The sequence below is a fragment of the Eulemur rufifrons genome, chromosome 30, assembly GCF_041146395.1.
Source record: "Eulemur rufifrons isolate Redbay chromosome 30, OSU_ERuf_1, whole genome shotgun sequence".
Taxonomy (NCBI): Eukaryota; Metazoa; Chordata; class Mammalia; order Primates; family Lemuridae; genus Eulemur; species Eulemur rufifrons.
In genome coordinates, this window is record NC_091012.1 from 129,325,952 (window position 1) to 129,348,117 (window position 22,166).

Sequence of the window (22,166 nt, forward strand, 5' to 3'; positions counted from 1 at the left end):
TATCTGCCCTGTGTGGGCCACATTTCTGGGATATATTAAAACATTGGGCCTTAAGGAATAGTTAAAAGTCTTTACTTAAGGATTTGTGGTATTTTCTGCAATAAAAATATCACAGGAGTAACATGCCTCATTAAGCTTAACACACCCTTTTAAACTAGAAGGTTGAGCCCCATTTGGAGGACAGAATTTCTGGAAGCACTGGATCGAATCAAAAGACCATCACCCTCTGAGGCGGCCCCACTGATCCCTGACAGCTGCGAATTCAGAGAGCTGTTAGGAAGAAGCAGGACATAGAAAAGAGGGCAGAATGTGCAACTGGCATCTGGCTAGGGCCCTATCCTTTAGCTGTGTGACCACATTCAAGATTCGACATTTCTAACCAGCTTCCCCGGTGAAGCCAGTGCTGCTGGTTCATGGACCCACTTTGAGTACTGAGGGCCTAGACTGTAGAGCAGTGCTGTGGTTTGCACCCCTGGCCACATGTTGAAATCATGTGGGGCATGTTAAAAACACTGATGCTTGCCTCTCACCCTCAGAGATTGGTCTGGGATGCAGCATGGGCTTCTGCTTTTTAAAAACTCCCAGGTGAGGTGATTCTAATGTGCAGCCAAGTTTGAGAACCACTGGGCTAGAATTAGATGATCACTCCAAATCTGTCTAATATATTGGTTCTTAAGATTGGCTGTGCATTAGAAATACCTGGGGTGCTTTTAAAATATGCTGATGTGTGAATGTGGCCTTCTGGGGTGCTGGAAATGCTCTATGTTTTCATCTGGGTGGCGATTATATAGGCCTATACATATATGAAAATTCATCAAGCTCTAACTATAAGATTAGAGATTAGTACACTTTACTATAGGTAAGCTCCACCTCAGTAAAGAAGCACATTAAAATGAAGACGTGCCAGGCGTGGTGGCACACACCTGTAATCCCAGCACTTTGGTAGGCCAGGGTGGGAGAATCTCTTGAGGCCAGGAGTTCAAGACCAGCCTGGTCAACATAGCGAGGCCCCATTCCTACAAAAAATTTAAAAATTAACCGGGTGTGGTGGCGTGGGCCTATAGTCCCAGCTACTTGGTAGGCTGAGGTGGGACGATTGCTTGAGCCCAGGAATTAGAGGTTACAGTGAGCTATGATTGTGACACTGCACTCCAGCCTGGGCAACAGAGCCAGACCCTGTCTCAAAAAAAAAAAAAAAAAGAATACTGCTGCCTATGCCCACTGCCAGAGATTCCAGGTTAGCTGGTTTGGATTGGGAGCACAGGCACTGGCGCTAAAGTGCCCTGGGGGTTCCTAATGCGCGACTGGCATTGCCTATCACTGCTCTGCTGCTTCCTGTGTACCCCATGGTAGATGGGGGGCTGCGACTAGCATAAGTGACAGGAGGAATATCAGGCAACCTCTTCATGGTTGAGCCTAGTGAATGGGAGCCCATGTCGGGGTCTGACTTCTGCAGGCTTGCAGATATTCTGACAAATTTAATTTACACTTTGTAAAGCACCTTGACCACAACTTGGACTGATGGGGTACTGTAGTATACAATTTAGGGAACGGAGTGAATTGTCCACAGGAGTAGCAAGAGCTAGAGCCCAAGTCAATGCTTTTGATTCATGATCTTTCTGACCATCTGACACCTGTGTCTTCACTGCTGCCCTGAACCTCGGGGGATGCCAAGGGCCCAGCCAGACTGGACTAAGATGGCTTTTCTTTTTAGGGATGTGACTTGCCTTAGACCCCCTTGATCTAATATTCCTCCCTCCTCTCGCCCAAGAGAAGCTCTAAGAACACATTCTCATTAGTGTTCTAAGTCTCCATCTAAAACTAGATCCATCAGTGGCTTCAACAATAATTTGTTGTCCCCTCTAGTTGCTTTTCCCCCAAGATCCCCCAACACTGATGGATCTTTTGCCAGATAGTAGGTGAGCTCTTCTTAACCTCTGATGCTTGTGAAAATCACCAGGGAATTTAGAAAATATACATGCCTGGGAACCCCACACCCTGTCCCAAGACCAACTGAATGAGACACTGAGGAATAGGCTATAGAAATCTATATAAAGTATATATTTTAACAAGTTCTCTGGGTAGTTCTCATGCACAGCCAAGATTAAGAACCACTGAGCTAAAGCAACCTTGAGGACGTAGTTGATGTACAAGCTGGTGGAGACCACCACTTTGGCCCCAGTTTGATTTACTTTTTCATTCAACTAACATTTCTTGGTCACTTACTATGTGCCAGTTACCACTATGCCAGGCTATTGTAGTAGAAAGCTGATTAAGACAGATTCCTAGTGTGTGGAATTCCTAGTTGGATCATGGAGCATTTAACAGCTCCCCGCCCCCAGGAGCACAGAGAACATCCCCTCGATTAACTGATAAATGGTAAGGCATAGAGCCCAGAGCAGCGGTGAACTGGTGAACCGGAAGTGGGGATTCATAGGCCAGCATCCCTCCTCGCTAATTCCTCTCCCAGGAAGTAGGTGGTAGGAGTGAAGAGGGGCAGGGGACCAGTGGCAGGTGCATAGACAGTGTGAAATGGCAGAGGCAGGAAGTGGTAGGACCCTGATTTAACCCCGTCAATAACCACATCAGCTTGGTGGTGTCTCACACGCATCTCTCTGGTTCATTCCTTCAGTGATCTACAGGATCCTGTTGTCTGTCTTGCTGACCATCAACATGGCCTGCCATTTTCTCCTTCCAGAGAATCCATCCCAGTTGCGCCTCAACCCACTGTTCTTTCCCAGGTCCCCAGTGCCTTCTCTTTGGCTGAGCCCCTAGATCACCCACCTGTGACCCACAAGGCTCCTTCTCCAGCAAGGGAGATTCACCCTCCTTCTCCCCAGCCTTCAACTCCCTTAGCTTCCAGCCATGCCATTGATGTGCACCCCCAATTTGGAACTGTCTCTTCCCCTACACCCCAAACCCATCCTTTGCACACTCCGCTGTCTGCGAAAGCCTCACTTTCCTCTCCCACCACGATGGTCCCTGCAAATGTCAACACCAACGCAACTCCTGGCACAACAGGTAAATATGAGGTTATGGAATTTTGGCTACTTGAACTGCAGCTGCCAGCCTGCAAATCAAGACATCTGTGATAAGGCCACATGGCTCCTTTTTTTAAAAATGATGTTTGCTTGATTTCTAGAGCTTTCCTTTAGGCATTCATAGAACATCACTGTGGCTGAGTTCGATTGTTTTGACCAACATGGCAGATAAATAGCTCTAAGCGGCAAGCACAGATCTGATTTTATCGAGATGGTTATTTCATAGGTTTCTTTCTCCTACCAAAGGTTGTCAGGCCACTGTTTTCAACATTCTGAAGAGAAAACTTTTGATCTATTAAACACAGTAGCTCCATTTAGACAGAAAGCAAAAGAAAAAATTGGTGTTCTTGAAAATCAGTCAGTTACAGAGTGCTGGAGCTGCAGCTGAGCCAGGGTAGCCATGGGAGGGGACAGACATTCGGCAGACCTAAGCTTGGGTCTTCACAGGCTCTCACAGGCAGCATGATCTGGGGACAAGCCACTTGGCTCCTGCTCATTCAGCCTGTTCTGCGTCAAGATCGAAATAAAAACACTAATTGCACTAGGTTGAGAACAAAGGTGTACGAGACAGTGCCATGGAAACCACAGAGGGCCTCCCCAGGCCGGAAGTAGGCTTAGCGGGACAGGGGTAAAGGGGAGAGGAAAAGAGGCAGAGAGACATCTGGATACTCTGGAGTTTCGACGCTGTGCATAAGAAGCAGGTCTTCCTCAAGAATTTGGGTGGTCAGAAGCAAAGCCAAGTTTTTTTTTTTGGTGACATTAGATTGGCGCTCAAGCTGTGGTCCTCACCTCCTCTGCCATGGTGCCAGCATCCTCAGATTTGGAGCTTCTGCCAGATGACTTGCTACTTCTTTGAATTTGCACTGCTCTCTCTTCAATCATTTTTTTTTTTTTTTTTACAAATATAAATATTTAGGGCCAAATTATAAAATCACTGGGCCTCTAGTCAAGGGAAGGTTCAATGGCTGCTGAAGACTAAAGTCAAATTGAAGTTCATGAGGCCAGGCCTAAGATGCCATTGACCCTTAGAATCAACCTAATAATAGGCTACACAAAAAACCCAGCAAGGTGGCCTCTGGCACCTGGACTTCCACTCCTGGGGCAACAGAAGCAAAGTGACATATGCATAAAAGATGCACATTGGGGTGTTACCTGGTAGCTAAAAAGTAGATAAAACTTAAGTATCCCAGAAGAGAGAAATGCTTAAATAAGATGGGCTGCCTCAACACAATGACTATTATGCAACCATGTAAGTCATTAGAACAGCTATACAGAAACCTGGAGGCATTTTTCAAGTCTTGTGAAGTCAAGATAGCCCAACAACAAATAGTTTGCGCAGCATGTTTATAGCGGCGTAAATATACATAGGTAAGATTAGAAGGGAATATGCAAAATAAGAAGTAGGATGTTAGGTGGTGAATATAAGAGTTGTTGTTAAAGACAGGTGTGTATCATTGTTTCCCAATTAAAACACTATCGTAAGTCAGACTCACAGGTATTAGTCCAACTGCTGATCTCACAATAATCTCTTTTTCACAAAAGAGCTTCTAGTGATCCACGTAAAATCCTGTACACACGATATAAGTTACATATAAGCATACTTTTGCTTACATCAATATATGCCAAATACACTGATGTGCTTTTATATTTTTTAGATTTATTGAAGTATAATTTATATACAGTAAAATTTGTCTAGTTTTATGGATAAATGAAATTTTTACAATTCTATACAGTTGAATAAACACCCACTGTCCTGTATCCACCATCATAATCAAGATATATTAACTTTTCTACTACCCCAAAGTTCCCTCATGTCCCTTTGAAGTCAACACCTACCCCCACCCCCGGCCACTACTGATCTGTTTCCCTACGGTTTTGACTTTTCTAGAATGCCATATGAAGAGAATCACACAGTATGTGGCCTTTTGAGTTTGGCACCTTTCACTTAGCATAATGTATTAGAAAATTGGAGATCCATCCATGTTGCATGTTTTGGTCATTAATACCTTTTTATCACTGAATAATATCTTACTGTATGGACGTACCACAGTTTGTTTATCCATTCTCCGGTGGATGGACATTTGAGTTGGTTCTGGTCTAGGACTATTATGAACAAGGCCACTCTAAACATTCATGAACAAGTCTTCTTAAGACATATATTTTCATTTCTCTGGGGCAAATGCCTAGGAGTGAGTTTGTCAGATCACAGGGTCTATGTATGTTTATCTTTATCAATGACATTTCCATTGTGTGTTCATAAAATGATTTGGCTCTTTGATATAGAAATTGTTGACACCAGCAGTATTTATGATCTTGAGAACCAAGTGTCCCAGATGGAGAAGTCTCTGTCCTTAGGGAGCTTGGAGCCTAACCTTGCGGGAGAAATGATAAACCAAGTCAGCAGACTTCTTCGTTCCCCACCTGCCATGCTGGCCCCTGTGGCTCAAAGGTATGACCTGGCAAACTGAAGTGGTGGTGAGAGGGGACCCTCGAATGATGAAGATGCTGCTTACATGATTAATTATCACCAAATATTTTTCTCCTGAGTCCTAGGTTCATAATGATTTCTCAAGTTGCTCTTCTCTGTTCTGCTTAGGATGGGGAGACAAAGTAGGACTGCTAAATTTAAACTGCCAACCTATCTTTACAGATTGCTAAAAGTAGTGGATGACATTGGATTACAGCTGAATTTTTCAAACAAGACCATAAGCCTAACCTCCCCTTCTTTGGCTCTGGCCGTGATCAGAGTGAATGCCAGTAATTTTGACACAACTACCTTTGCGGCTCAAGACCCTGCAAATCTTCAGGTATGTTGTAATTGATTGTGGAAAACACCTTTTTCCTGTTTATGATTGTAGCCTCTTTTGTACTTCACGATTCAGGCAATTACTGCTTATAGTTAGGGGTGATATTTATCATCTAGAACAGTGATACACTACAGAATCAGAGATGTTGGTGTTGGCTGGAGCAGGACTTCGTAGGTTGCTGTTGTACCCAAGGTTAACCTTTTAGCAACTAGATTATGAAAGTTTGGGGTGGGAGGTGTCCAGGGGAGGGTCTTGGGCACTTGGGAGAAGTGGGCAAGGGCATCAGCTACTTACTAACCCACTTCAATATTGTGACAAGTGTTACAGCTACACAGTTGTATATGGTGATGCTGACTATCGATCTGCTTCTAGTGTTTTCTCTCCACCTGTTAGAGGCATTGAAGGCTGGTAACACCCAAGTAAAACCAACTCTTGCTTTACTTTTTGTAAAATCTTCCCTTTACAAGAATATGGTTATCTGAAGACTTTACTGTAACCAGCCGCCAACTTGGTGTATCAGCTGCTGTGGTCTCCCTAGGGTCTACAGTCATCTTGTACTTTTTGACTATTTCTGTATATCCTTAAAATGTTCCCTTTCCCGCCTGGAGACCTCATCTCATTATTATACATCTTCTTTTTAATTTAGTAGCAGCCAGAGAAACAGAAATAGAAGCCCCTTCACGTTGAGATAGCATAGATCACGCCCTTACAGGACCTTCCATCTAATTAGTTTTGTTTTCCGTTTCATTATACGAGCTCCAGACGTTTTTATTATCTTTCCGCTGATTTTCAGGTTTCTCTGGAAACCCACGCTCCTGAGAACAGCATTGGTGTTATTACTCTTCCTTCATCGCTGATGAGTCACTTACCAGCTGATGATGTAGAGCTAGCTTCCAGGGTTCAGTTCAACTTTTTTGAAACGCCTGCTCTGTTTCAGGTAAAGTTGCTGCTCACTGCTTTTGCTTTGGGTTTTATTTGGAGGTAGGGGAATTTTATTTCTTTTAATCTTCAAATATTCTTAAGCCGTAAGTCAAATGAATTATCGCAACACTGCAGTTCATTTTTAAACACAGCCTAATGATGCTCTTGGTGATAAGTAACTGACACGTATGTAGTATTTACCAATTGCCAAGCACCGTCCTAAGCACTTACAAACATTAACTCTAGTCCTCTCAACTACCACATGAGAGAAGAACTATTACCCCATTTTACAGATGAGGCAATAGAGGCACAGAGAGGTTAAGTGGTTTGCTTGGGGACACACAGCTTAATTGTTTTAATGTTATGTTCCCTTTAAAGAGTCATGAGATCCTGTTGTGTCCATCTATGCAATTTAACTTAGTATTTAGAGCATTGTGTAGTGGAACAAGCTGTGCTTCTCACTGTGGTCCCTTGTGAAAGTTACTTTACTCCCTGACCCTCAATTTCTGACCTATGTTGTCAAATAAACAATGTGGACTAAATAGTCCTTAGCGTCTCCTCTAGCTCTAAACTCTCTGATGATGTCTCATTTTCTCTTGCCATCTTACTGATTCTTTGGTGCCTTAGGACCCTTCCCTGGAGAACCTCTCTCTGATCAGCTACGTCATCTCATCAAGTGTTGCGAACCTGACCATCAAGAACTTGACAAGAAACGTGACAGTCACATTAAAGCACATCAACCCAAGCCAGGTGGGGAGAGGGCTGTCCGATCTATTCATTGACTGGGATCACCTTGTACAAACTAAGCCTATAAGACATGGCCTAAAAAAGGCAGAGCTATGAGAAAGAACCTTCAACTGAATTGGAGTATGTGTAAGACTAGAATCACTTGGTCATTCTGCTGGGTTTTAACATGCTTAACAATTGACCACCTAATTTCCAAGAAGAATTGGTGCAAAAGCAAGCTCTTATTAACTGCTGAATTTCAGTGTGTGTAGATCTGTGGTTGCAGGCCTGATTCTCACCTCCAAAGAGACAACATCTCTCAGCTCAGCTCAAATTGAGCAAAACCAATGACCTTGCTACTCACAGTGTGGTCTGCAGACCTGCAGCTAGAAATACAAACTCTCAGGCCCCACTCCAGACCCACTGAGCCAGAATGTGCATTTTAACAAGGCCCCGAGGTGATTCCTATGCCCAGTTGATGAGTTTAAGAAGTACTGACCTGTATAGGGGCTCACTTGTTCCTACGGACCATATAAAATAAGAACTTTCCAAAATCACGTCCAAGATTCTGAAATTAAAAATGCCATAGTTTTTTTTTTTTCAATTGCTTTTTAGTTTTTTCAGTTCAGTAAATTAATTATTTGTGATTTTATCTTTCTACTGCAGGATGACGTAACAGTGAAATGTGTATTTTGGGACTTGGGCAGAAACGGTAGGTTCCACTCATAACCTTTTCAAAGCCTTGAGTGGGTGAGTGAGGGAGAGTGAGGAGTCCTTGTGTTGTTACTTGCTGACAGATACTCTTCCCAATGCCAACAGGTGGCGCAGGAGGCTGGTCATCCAACGGCTGCTCCGTCAAAGACCGGAAGCTGAATGAAACCGTCTGTACCTGCAGCCACCTTACGAGCTTTGGCGTTCTATTGGTAATGTGCCCATGCTACGTGGCCTTCGATTCTGACATCCCACTCCAATGTCTAATTGATGGATGACTTTGATAGATGAGCAGATATGATATTGTGGCAGAGCTATACACCAATGAGATTATTCTTCTAATCAGCAAATGCACCCTTGAACATGGAATACAAGTATTTTTTCACATTCTCTTTTTACCTTTACATTTTTCCCTTTTAAATAGCTAAGAGGATTAAGGAATTCAGATTAGAATGAGTAATAAAAATTGTTTTGTTTACAATACACTTTTAAATTTTTACAAAACACTCTGACATCGATGATCTGCTTTAATCTTCCCAGTAGTCCTGCAAGTTAGGTAGAAAGGGGTGTTGTTATTGTCATTTTATTGAAATCAGAATTAAGACTCATTTGCTAGGTAATTGCCCACAGTCATAGAACTAAGAACTGTAAGAGCCGGGAGCCAAATTCCAGTCTTCGGCTCCTAGTCCAGTGCTTTTCCAGGGCACTATAATACAGTGATCAACTATGTGGCTTTGGATTTAGCCAGACCTGAATCTGAATCCTAGCTTCTGCACTTCCTAGCTGTGTGACCTTGGGCAAGTTATTTAACCTCTCTGGGCCTCAGTTTCCTGATCTTTATATGATATGATAATAGTTGTGCCTACCTCACAGGTTTGTTGAACAGACTATGAATGGTTAGCTAGAACACTCAATAAGTGTAAATCATAACTCTTTTACTTATTTAGAAATATTTGATTATTGCTGAGCACAGTGGCGAGCGCCTGTCTCTCAGCTACTCGTGAGGCTGAGACAGGAGGATCGCTTGAACCCAGGAGTTCTGGGCTGTAGTGCACTATGCCGATCAGGTGTCTTGCACTAAGTTTGGCGTCAATATGGTGGCCTCCTTTGGGTGGGGAGCCACCAGGTTGCCTAAGGAGGGGAACCAGCCCAGGTCAGAAATGGAGCAGGTCAAAACTGCTATGCTGATCAGTAGTGGGATTGTGCCTGTGAATAGCCATTGCACTCCAGCCTGGACAACATAGCAGGACCCCATCTCTTAAGGAAAAAAAAGAAATATTTGATTATTGAAAGCGATCTTTTATTTTCTAGGACCTATCTCGGACTTCCATACTGCCTGCTGAAATGATGGCTCTGACGTTTATCACGTATATTGGCTGTGGGCTTTCATCAATTTTTCTGTCAGTTACTCTTGTAACCTACATAGCCTTTGAGTGAGTATTCACAATGGGAAATTTGCATTATAGGACCCAGTGCTCACCTCCATTGCCAACATTTATTAATTAAGCCTTTTCCTTGGCCTGCCTTATCCTGTACACCCACCTAGTAGAGCACCTATGTGTAAACTTTATGGGACTTTTTGGTTTATATGCTTGCTTCCTTCCACTAGTCTGTGAGCTCACCAAAGGCAGGGGTTGTGCCATAATCATGTTTGAATCATTCAGAATGATGCCTGGTACCTAGCAGACATTAAGTGTGAAATGAAAGATGGATACAGATGCCAAAATCTAAGAATTTACAATCTGAAATAGACCATAGCACCATGTATAGCATAAGAACTATGTTTAATAAATGAAGTTTCTAAATTAGACTGAGCAAACATGAAAGATTAAATACATTAACTGGTATGGGAATGAAAAAGAATCAGGGTGCAAAACCCTCACTGAAAAAAAATACATACTCGGTGAATGTAGCTTTGTAGCAAGAATGACATTACACATAACAGCATCTTCTTGGCTTACCAGAAGGATCCCTTTGGTCACTTTTTAGGGAGAATTCCAACAAATTCTATTGGAAAAGAAGGACATCGGTATTTTTATTACAATATCTAAATGAAACAATATGTAGGTTTTGGGATTTAGATTTTGGACACTGATCAGGAAGTGTACAAATTTATTTTCAGTGCCAAACTTAGGGTCCAGCTGTGACTACAGATCTTCTGGTAGAGCTTTGGAAATATTATTAGTGAGACTAAATTACCATAAGGCCAGCCATTACTCAGAATGATTTCACCAGATCTAATTTTGCACACATAAACATGTACATGTCATCAATTAGCTGTATTTTCCTATGCCATTACATTTAGCTATAGTTTAAACTCTTCTTTCCATGATCTCATTTTAACTAATAACATATGATAATATGGGAATCTGGGTATATTTTGAAGATCTGAACATAGCAGCCTATTATATGAGAGGCAGCAGCAATGCTTCTAGAAGTTTGGGAGAAATGGGGTGGGTGCTCAGTAGCATCTACTGCAAACTATTTAAAAGTACGGGTCAACAGTCAGCATGTAAGAGGTCCCACCAAAATATAGGCACAAGTTTTCCATATAGTTATCACAGATGATTCTATTTAGATTTTTCCTTTGTTATTGTTCTTGGTTTTACCCGCCCTCCCCCCCCATACACACATAAACACTAAAAGAGAAGAACTCTGTGTATACAGATGTTTACCAAAGAATAAAAATAAATTGCTAAATCTCAGAGACAACCTGACAAATATTCTTCTATAAGGGTTGGCAGAATGTAATGCTAATTCTTTTCTTGTTCTTTCCTCTTAGGAAGATCCGGAGGGATTACCCTTCCAAAATCCTCATCCAGCTGTGTGCTGCTCTGCTCCTGCTAAACCTGGTCTTCCTCCTGGACTCATGGATTGCTCTTTATAAGACGCGAGCCCTCTGCATCTCAGTGGCTGTATTTCTTCATTATTTTCTCTTGGTCTCATTCACATGGATGGGCCTGGAAGCATTCCATATGTACCTGGCCCTTGTCAAAGTGTTTAATACTTACATCCGAAAATACATCCTTAAATTCTGCGTGGTCGGGTGGGGTACGTATAAGATTGCTTGCACATTGCCTGGACTTTCTCTGCATTTTCTCCCGGGTTTTGATTTTCAATCAGGTAGAGACGATGATGATGCAGGTCAAGTTCGGCAAATTTCTAAAACACCTTTATCCTCTTACATGTGCACTGCCCAAAGAGCAACTTTGTCAGGTCTCTTTCTAGAACACCGGTGGGTTTCCTCTGGATTTGTCAGGAATGAAAAACTCTTCGAGGTTGGAACATGAATCCTCTTTGTATCTCCAGGAACTAGAATTGGGACTGGCACAGAAGGTGCCAGAAGGTGCTCAATAAATTAGAAAAATTAGCTGGGTGGTAGTGAGGCCAAACTCTCAGTCCCTGAGCTCCAAGGTAGCGTCACTCTCTTTTGTACCTCCAGATAGCAGATACACGTTAACTGTATGCTCAGTAGGGCAGAGTGAGCGAATGTACATATATAAACCTGATGGAACTGCATCATCATACTGGTGTGATATTTTAGATTCTGTAACCTGTTGGTGGTGGGTCACAAAGCCTTTGATTCTCCGAAGATCTTGAAGGTTCTTCATTCAACTCCCCACCCAATGTAGGAGCCTCCTCAACTTGACCTGACTTATCCTTGACTAAAGATAATCTAACGTCTACTTGAACGCTTCCATTACTGGGGAGCTCATTACCTTATAAGGCAGCCAATAACCATTTTCTCAAGCTCTACAGTTCTGTTTTTTCCATTAAGTTCAGTCGGCTCTCTGGTGGCACTTACTAGTGGTCTTGGTTTTTCTCTCTCAGGCAGAAAACAATAACTCTCTTCTGGCAAAGAGTCCTTTAGATAATCCACAAGTAACATATAACATTATGTGCAATGCCATATTTTTCAGTGTATTTTCACACAAGTAACACCATTAAAGATAAGCCAGTGAGGGTAGCAAGGCAGTTATTGCCACTCCAGGTGAAGAGACTGGCTCTAAGTGATGATGTGATTCACCCCCAATTTACAAAGCTAGAAACGAGCAGAGCCTGGCTTTCTGATTCCTTCTGCATGTCCCTTCCACCGCATCACAGCCACCATCACCCCACAGACTCTCCTCTTCTTCAGGCTAAGTATTCTCTACACAACAGGTTTGCAAACACCTTACCACCCTTGTCACCTTGCCTGTCATTAAATCTTGATGAAGAACAACAGAATGACACCTTTCTCCCCCTCATCCCAGAAAGAGAATTCACTGCTCCAAATAGTGGACTCAGATTCTCTCTTCTTTAGAGAAGGCTGAAAGGTCAGATTCTTTTGTCAAGGACACGCTCCTCCACCCCCAATATTTTATTTTTAGAAAAGTGTCCCACTTGGGGAACGATCATAGGTCCCTGTCACCAGCAGGTACAAATACAAAGGAATTAAGTGAAATATTACATTCGACTGGACCAGGCACCACAGTGGTCTGTGCAAAGGGATTGTTTTTCTATTTACCGGAGCGTTGAGATCGCATGTCAGGCATGTCAGAACGTGAGGTGGTGGCATGAGGCAGGTGGGTGATAGTGGTGGGGTGGGAAGGACTCCTTCCCAGCGAAAAGGCATTTTAAACTGAGAAGTGCCTTCTGATTGTGCCTCCTCTTAGTGGAAGTGCCTGTGGGCCCTTGAGAGAGCTGGCATAGTGGCAGCCACCACCCCCAAATCAGCCAAGACAGGATCCTCAATCCATCAATGTGTTACAAATAATCGATTAAGGGCTTTTGGTTTCATAAGGAAAGATTTGCCAGGAATTGTTTAACTCTTAATTTACATTCCAGATGTGTCTAAGTTAAGGGTAACACTAGCTGCTGTAACGGACAGGCCTTGAAATCTCAGTAGTTCATTTCTTGCTCAAGTTAGTGGGGATGGAGGAGTCTCCGGTCTTGCAGTTATTCAGGGTTCTAAGCTAATGAAGATACCGCCTCAAGACAGAGCTTCCAAGGTTGCCCTTTGTTTGCTGGGGGAAAGAGAGAGTAGAGGATCTCACAGGAGGTTTCTGTGGGGCAGGCCTAGAGGCGGAGCAAATCACGTCTGCCCGTATCCCATTGGCCAAAACTTAATCTTGTGGCCACACACACCCCTACCTGCCAGGGCAGCTGGGTGTGTCTAGCCATGTGCCAAAAAGGAAAGGAAACCAGTCTGGTGAACAACAGCTAGCTAGTGTCTGCCACAAGAAGTAAATAGAATGTGCTCTCTAGTCTTTCTTCTCACCACCTGTGGTTACTAGAACTCCGTGTGATCAATGTTTCCCATCCTCTAGGGGTACCAGCTGTGGTGGTGACCATCGTCCTGACTATATCCCCAGATAACTATGGGCTTGGATCCTATGGGAAATTCCCCAATGGCTCACCAGACGACTTGTGAGTACAAAGCTCCCGAGGGAATTTTAAGTGAACTGGAAAATGGAATTCTCCAAGAAAGTGGAGAATCTGATGAGCATATTGACTTCTGCTCTTATCCTAATGAAGTCCAGCAATTTTTAACAGCAGCCTTCACAGTCGTATGTAACGAGATAAGCTAGTTGGAAATGCCATGCTACTATTTAGGTAAAGGTTAGGAGAATCTATTTTGAAACAATATATAAATTAGAAGGAACTATTTTGAAAATATTTTCGTTAGCCTCTGATAAAAGTGACATCCAGTTACATTATATTAATAACGACTCATGGAATAGAGTTACTAAGATTTATAGGGGTAAAATCCTGAATGTTTAAAAAATAGTCTATTTTTAAAATTCTTTTAATCACCAAGTATCCTAAAATAGACTTAGATTCTTTTCCCTAGAGCTATAAATGGTTGTAGAGAGTAGCAGTTTTATCATTTTTTTCCCCTTGTACTTATAGAAAATGTTTCAGTAAAACGTTATAGATTCATTGTTATCATTTTGAACTCTAGTTTGTCATTATAATCTGTTTTCCCCTGTTTTTCCCCCGTTTTTCCCCCAAATCCAGTTGCTGGATCAACAGCAATGCCGTATTCTATATTACAGTTGTGGGATATTTCTGTGTGATATTTTTGCTGAACATCAGCATGTTCATTGTGGTCCTGGTTCAGCTCTGTCGAATTAAAAAGAAGAAGCAACTGGGAGCCCAGCGGAAAACCAGTATTCAAGACCTCAGGAGTATTGCTGGCCTTACATTTTTACTGGGAATAACTTGGGGCTTTGCCTTCTTTGCCTGGGGACCAGTTAACGTCACCTTCATGTATCTCTTTGCCATCTTTAACACCTTACAAGGTAAGCTCTACAGCATTAAATACATTCACAAACTGAACGATCCTAGTTAAATATAAAAATGTGTCTACTAAAAGAGAACAGACATACCTCAGAGATATTATAGGTTTGGTTCTAGACCATGACAGTAAAGCAGATATCACAATTAAAGTGAGTCACACAAATGTTTTGGTTTCCCAGTGCATATAAAGGTTTTGTTTACACTACACTGCAGTCAGTCAGGTATACAATAGCATTATGTCTAAAACATATGTATATATACCTTAATTTAAAAACACTTTACTGCTGAAAACTGCCGACACAGAGATATGAAGTGAGCCCATGCTGACAATGGCACCGACAGACTTGCTTAACCACAGGGTTGCCACAAACGTTCAATTTGTAAAAAATGCATTATCTTCAAAGCACAATAAAACGAGGTCTGCCTGTATATGCAAAGTAGCTTATTCAGTGGTATCAGCTGAAGAATCACAAGGTTCATACATTTGGAGAGAAGAGCTTTATTTTTTATAACAGATTGCAGCCTGTAGGTTGGCCATCCCACAGGCTGGGAAGCGTAGCCTCTGGCAGAAACCTAAAGCAGGCACTTCAAGGGAGGGAAAGGTAGGACAGGAATTTATGCCTAATGGCTTGGCCAAGTATACATATTTAATAGGTTACAGGAGGAACTATGAATATTCATGATGGGGGCATGTATAAGCATAGTAAGCAAACATGCATGTTACATACATCTCATGTCCACTTTAGGGTGGAGGCCTAACATTTAAAGACATTAAAATTATGGCTGTACATATCATAAGGTGAAGTGGAGGGCACAGAGGCATCCTGTGCTCAGCCTCTGTCAGCCAGCCAGAACCAGTCCGTGGTCAGTGGTCTCTTATCAGGAAGGAACGCTGGTCAGCTCAAAAAGGGAGGGGAGTCTGGCAGGCAATTGGTTGAAATGAGCAGTGGAGCAAGTCTTTCAAAAAGGCTGGTTTTTGTTTAACTTTTAGGAAAGAAAGAATGACTAATGGCGGTTAATGAGGGAGGGGGTACAATGAGGCATGTCCAACCTCTCTTCCTATCATGGCTGGGAACTCAGCTTTTAAGGCTTCTCTGGGGGGCCCCTTGGCCAAGAGGGGGTCCATTCAGTCAGTTAGGGGCTTAGGATTTTATTTTTATTTCTCAATGGCTTAAGATATTTTCATTGAAAAACAGAAATTTGTCATTGAGAAAGGGTGTTTTGAGATCCTTAGAAGAAAGGCATTCACTAAATTCAAGAAGTGGTGCTTTTTTTTTCCTTATCCATCATTATCTCCTGGAGAGACCATATTGAGGAGAACCTGCAAGGAACTATTTCAGAAAGAGCCATTTACTCTTCCTTCACTTGGTTCCTTTTAAACAAAACAAAGCAAGTTTTCATTTAAGTAGAACATGCATACAAAAGAGCACATATACCATAAATGTCCCTGTGAGGGCTCACTGGCCTGATCTCCTTGGTCAGTGTTTGGTTTGAAGGCAAAGATAAATGAGAAAGCAATAGACAGACCCCAGTGGCTGGCAGTAGTCTTACCCAGGGGCTAATCCTGAGAAATTGCTGGGACACACAGCAAGAGAGGGGCAGGCTCTGCCTGTTGGCCTGTACTTTGGAGCTTCTCATTGCTTAATGAAGCCCAGTCTCTTTGGAACCCTTACAGTTGCATTCTTTACAAAAGCAAATTACTAATTCTTTTAGAGCAGTGTTATGAAAGACTTGTCAGCTGTTAGTTTTTAATGGAAGTTCTTTGGCATTAAAAGCCCATCTGGCAAATAGGTTTACATTACAATAACAATAATTCACTGTCCCTTGGTTTCCTTTTATCTCAGATCCTCCCTTGGGATGCCTTTTAATTGCATTCTCATCTGCCTGTTTTAGCTCCCACAGTGTCCTCCTGTAGTTCTATCAGGCAATAGATTATTTTCTTGGTTTTCAAAGAAATCCCAAATTCAAATGGCTGATTTGGCCATTGGTTCTTATTTTATTTGGAGGAAGCCAGCAGATATGTTTGTTTGGTTATATACAGTTATTAATTTTTACCTATAATATACGAGTTCCTGAATTGGTATAACCAGGTGTTACACTACATGGTATTAAATACAAATCCCCCCAAAATAGGCAAATCATTTGTAAGGGTTTTAAGAAATTTTTATTTGATAACAATGGCATGCTAAAAGTAATAGACACTATAAAAGAAAAATATATATGCCCACATCACACTATTCATTAACATGAAAGCAAAGTACCTACCCTCACAACATGTTTCATGTGGAAACCAAATCTGCCTCTTTTGCTTCATTTCCCCAGAGTATCTTTTCACTGGAATATGAACAGGTAGAAAGAATTGATTGCTTCATCTGTAAAAGGGAACTAATCCTAATTCACAGGGTTTGGGGGTTGATTACAGTAGAGATATGTATAGGTTCTGATTCGGGCCTCTCTCATACATGCTGTTTCTCTCCTAATGCAACCAAGGGTAGCCTCCCAGGGTGGCAAATGAGCAAAGGTATGCAATATCCAGACATCAGTATTGAGCGTGGGCACGTGTACCCTTCTGGAAGCCAACCTGGCATTTTTAAATGAACGTTTTAAAGTAGACAGTAGAGAACTCAGAATTCATCCATTCATTCAGCAGATATTTATTGGCAGCAATGGGGCTGTGTGGGAAGCCCTGGCCTGGAAAACTGGGCACCCAGGTGGGCGGAAGGTGGGGAGCCCGGGGGCCCCTCCAAGTCTTCAGCTTGCTCTCCACGCCGGGATAATTTCCTTGAGCAGGCCAGAGAGCTTTGGGCAGGTGGATGAGTACACAGCTGTAGTGCCCCAGGCTGGAGGGGAGAGGGGAAGGCCCAAGCGAGGGACAGGGTGGTGGTGGATTGGGGAGGAAGAGATGGAATGGAGACGTGTGGAGGAGATGGCATTTGACAGAACTTGGAAATGAATTACAAATATGGAGAGAGGGAGGGATGAGAGCCTAGGTCCGAGCTGGGATCCTGAGTGGATGGCTTGTTCCAAGATGGGGAAGGCCAGGGATAGGATGTGGGAGGAGACGTGTGAATAGGATGTGTGAATTTAATTTTGGAAATGTGACGTTATTCCTTTTATAAAGTATTCTTTACCTTACAAAGATTAAAAAAGGCATCCCCTGATGCCTTTCATTAATTAGCAAGCTTTTCTAGGACTTTGGACATTTTATTCAATTTGCAAAATTCCACATTACCCACAGACGCCAAAGGTTTTATCTTTTGTGCAAAGTAAACTTATGACATTCAGGTTTTAGTTTGGAATTCGTTGACTTATAGCTTTTTTTTTTCCTCTGTAGGATTTTTCATATTCATCTTTTACTGTGTAGCAAAAGAAAATGTCAGGAAGCAATGGAGGCGGTATCTGTGTTGTGGGAAGTTACGGCTGGCTGAAAATTCTGGTAAAGATTTACCTTACTTTTTCTCCTCTTAAAATCTTGAGGAAAAGATCTATAAATTAAGATCCAAAGCAATCATTGGCAAAAGGCCATCTGATCTGGAAATCGGAGAATGGGACCTGCTTAACAGAAAATACTGATTGTGAACATTAAGGGAAAAAAACCTAGTGAATTAAAAAATAATCATTCATAAGGCCAGGTACAGTGGTGTGTGCCTGTAGTCCCAGCTACTCGGGAGGCTAAGGCAGGAGGATCACTTGAGCCCAGGAGTTCAAGTCTAGCCTGGGCAACATATTGAGGCCCTGTCTCTAAAAAAATAAAATAAATAATTAGTCATATCTGAGAATTCTGTGAGCAATAGAATTAATGGGCTTGCTGCTTCCTGAATGAAGCAATGGTGAAATGTATTTTCTTTTGAGTTCATGTTTTTCATTTCCCCAAGTAATTTTTAATATTTACTTTGATAATTTTTTAAGTCTCAACTAAATCCTATCTCCACAGGTTCTGGTTGTCAGTTGCTTTATTTGTTAGTAAGCCAAACTTTATATATAAGCCTTAGCATATATTTGGTTATTTGGTTGTAACATATATTTGGTTATTTTGAAGTTATTTTCATGTATGCCCTGTTGGGTAGTAAATAGCTCATTTTTTAAGAAAATAAGAAAAACGAAGTACTGTTTGAGAAGCTAGATTCCTTTTACGTGAGTACCACCTTTGCAGTATCTGGGAGGCAGAGGAGTCTATACTGAGAAAATGGCAGTACATATAGTCCAATCATTTCCATAGATTTAAGAACCATTAGTCATCGCAACACAGTTGATTTGTGTTCTTGTTAAGCCAATATGAGGCCCTGAATTACTACCTAATTCAGTAGATATTTATAGACACAATCAAATTAGCTTGGCCTTTACAGTAGGAGAATTTAGGTTACTTTTAACCAGGCAGTCATTTGAAGGGCAAATGTATATAATCTAAATGAAAATACATTTTATCACACCAACTTGTGAAATGTGTGACTTCTCTGTAAGATCTTAAAGTGAGAAATCAGTTGCTAGGACTTGTTACACTGTGATCTGTCTCTTGCATTTGAGCTTCAACATACTGCCCTGTTTTTCTGTAATGCTTATTCTGCTGTAGACTGGAGTAAAACTGCTACTAATGGTTTAAAGAAGCAGACTGTAAACCAAGGAGTGTCCAGCTCTTCAAATTCCTTACAGTCAAACAGTAACTCCACTAACTCCACCACACTGCTAGTGAATAATGATTGCTCAGTACACGCAAGCGGGAATGGTATGTATGTCTCAATACAGTATTTCTCAAGCTAGTGTTTATTTTTCAAAGTAGTTTTATCCTTTAATGGCATTTTTGCTAAGCAAAGTGAATAATTACATATATGACTAGTGGATCAAAATGTGGTTCCCTTATAAAAGAGAAAGTTCATTAATCCAAGTTTATCTATTTTAGAGCAAATACTAGAATGACTATCTTTTTTTAAGATTTAGTTTTTCATAATGGGAATTGATGATGACCTCAAAGTTTTAACGTTTCAAATCCTCATTTAAGTATTGCCCAAAGACTTCAGTACTGTGCTATTTCTGTGAGAGCAGTACCTAAAATAGCCAACAAGACTATATCAATTTTTATTACATCTATAATCATACACATCTTCAACACTTTTAAACCTTCCTATTTTTCGCTTTTCATGTTTGTTAATTCTTTCCCACAGTGTGGCTGCCTTGTGACAGCACCCAAATCCCCATGAATATGTCAAATACTGAAGGATGAACTGTGACCAGTATTGGTGACCATATATGTCACCAATATGTGGACAGATTATTGCTGCTGTGCCTCCTTTACTCATTAATTCTGACATTTCTAGCTAAAACTTCCATTATATTTTCTTTCATAAGACCGGGCTGTTCGTTACTCATAAAAGCTTACCTATTTTTACCTTCTTTTGCTTCTTAATATATCTTTTGCATTTTTGTAAAAACTTCAGTTCTGCTGGTATACTTTATCCTTCCATGGAGAATTTGCCTTGATTCATTGTTTTAGTATATTAGTTCTTCTCAAAAATGACTAATTCAAATAAATTTGTGAGGAGGTTGGTTCCTACATCTACCAAATAGCTTTCCAACCTCCCACAAATGGCAGTTCCTGCTGGTTTGTCTAGACTTTTAAAATACAAATAGGATGACTCAAAATCAATGTTTCTCAACCTCAGGCACAATTGACATTTTGGGCTAGGTGATTCTTTTTTGTGGAATTGGAAGATGGTTAGCAGCATCCCTGGCCTCTACCCACTAGAACCAGTAGCACCTCGACCCCTAGTTTGAAAACCAAAAATGCGTTCAGACACTGCCAAGTGTCCCCTGGGGAGTAAAACTGCCCCTAGTTGAGAACCACTGCTGTAAATGATGAGAAACAGCTGCCATGTGGCCTTAGCTCTTTACTGTCAATACCAGAAGGAAAGCTCTGGGCTCTATGCCAAATAGGTACATCCTGAATGATTCAATGTAGGTAAACAGAGTAGAGGCAGTGGGAATCAAGGCTGATTGATAAGTTAGCGTGAGAAAGCCCGCTGAAACCAGAGAGATCAAAGGAGTGAGCTTGGGCCATCAAGAAGCCTTAGAATCACAACGTGTGTTTGGGGCTCTTAACCCATAAACCAGATTTCTCCATATTCTAGAAAGAGCTCAGAGATAAAGCCTCGCTTGCCTAGCCCTATCAATATGTTGTCATCCTCTGAGAAACTAGATTTGATGGAAGTAGCGCATTTTGACACAGTTGTTTGACACAGCTGATTTGACACAGCTATTTTTGATGCCTGGCAATGAGGGTGGGTGGGGGTAGCTTTCAAGGCCACCAAAATGGCTGTGTCGCCAAAATGCCTAAATCGGAACAGCTGCCTGAGACAGTCAGATGCCCTGTTTGAGCTATGTCACAGTTAGAGCTGTGTTAACCATATCCATCACCTAGTTTGCATGAATATGACATATTTTAGTTATGAGCTGCCTTAGAGGCTTGGGTACTGGCAGCCATCTCATTCAGTACATGGGGCCACAAGCCCCCAGTTGGGAAGTAATATCACATGTTATTGATGTTGATTCCATCACTTCTGAGCTGTGTAACCTTGGGCAGAGCACTTAGTATCTGATACCTTAGTTTCATCATCTGTGAAATGGGGATAATAATAGTACCCATCCCATAGGGTTATAAATGAGATAATACTTATAAAATGCTCAGCAATGTTACTATCATTGTTGTTATTATTATTAATAATTATGTCACGAACTAACAAATCAGCTTGTTATTCAGCTTTCTATGTTGTCTCCCAATGGTATAATGGGCAGAAGGATAGTTGAAGTAGCTAGAAGATCCCAGCAGCTGTGCTACCCTACAATTCAAGGCCTGCTTAGGGTGGGGATGGCCCAGATCCAAACCCCAGTTCCCCTATGCCCAGCTGCTCCCTGTTGGACTTGGTGGTTTCCTCTTGTGAATCAGTCCTGTCCTGATTTAGTCAGAGGGGCTGGTTGAGTCTACAGTGATGATTTCTTCTTGCCATGACTGTTGTGGCTAGTTGCTCTGGGTTCCTCTGGTACCAAGGTTCATTTTATAGGAATCTAGGGAACTGGAACCTTACAACATCTATATGGGGATCTCTGCTAACCTTAACCTTTTTGGGGAGACCAAAATATTATTTTGGGCTATATTATATATATGATACTACTTGAAGTCAATGTATGTTCAACCAGAGTTAGGAAATGGACCTTTTAAAATATATTGGACCTTTTAAAATATATTGCTTTGCTTGATATTTTCACCATTTCATTAAAAAAACTGCTATAGAGAACTGGTTTATGAATCAGTCTCCAATTTGTTATGCTTACTTTGAGTGGCCTTAGGGGAGGAATGAAAAATAAATAAAATATGAATATACATAATAAATATTTTTTAAAAGCCATGTTTTATATACACATACTTAAGAATAAAGTGACGTTGGTTTTTTAATGCTTTCTGTGGATACTTCATGCCACGGACTTTGTTTTTCCTTATGCAGGAAATGCTTCTACAGAGAGGAATGGGGTTTCTTTCAGTGTTCAGAACGGAGATGTGTGCCTTCATGATTTCACTGGAAAACAGCACGTGTTTAATGAGAAAGAAGATTCCTGCAATGGGAAAAGCCGTATGGCTTTCAGAAGGACTTCAAAGCGGGGAAGCTTACACTTTATTGAGCAAATGTGA

At 41.6% G+C, this 22,166-nt stretch overlaps 1 protein-coding gene across 9 annotated transcripts in view; it reads left to right on the forward strand.

The window, feature by feature from the left end:
- Positions 1–22,166, forward strand: part of ADGRG2 (adhesion G protein-coupled receptor G2) — a 65,366-nt gene extending 43,200 nt beyond the window's left edge. For 8 of the 9 annotated variants that reach the window (XM_069464489.1, XM_069464492.1, XM_069464493.1 and 5 more), the window contains 14 exons: positions 2,633–3,021; positions 5,325–5,490; positions 5,692–5,848; positions 6,642–6,785; positions 7,397–7,519; positions 8,162–8,207; positions 8,315–8,418; positions 9,518–9,639; positions 10,989–11,257; positions 13,516–13,615; positions 14,207–14,490; positions 17,823–17,924; positions 19,059–19,211; positions 21,982–22,166. In XM_069464489.1, the coding sequence (XP_069320590.1) occupies positions 2,633–3,021; positions 5,325–5,490; positions 5,692–5,848; positions 6,642–6,785; positions 7,397–7,519; positions 8,162–8,207; positions 8,315–8,418; positions 9,518–9,639; positions 10,989–11,257; positions 13,516–13,615; positions 14,207–14,490; positions 17,823–17,924; positions 19,059–19,211; positions 21,982–22,166 (2,344 nt within the window). The remainder of the gene's footprint in view (positions 1–2,632; positions 3,022–5,324; positions 5,491–5,691; positions 5,849–6,641; positions 6,786–7,396; positions 7,520–8,161; positions 8,208–8,314; positions 8,419–9,517; positions 9,640–10,988; positions 11,258–13,515; positions 13,616–14,206; positions 14,491–17,822; positions 17,925–19,058; positions 19,212–21,981) is intronic. The other variant, XM_069464498.1, reaches the window with a different exon arrangement.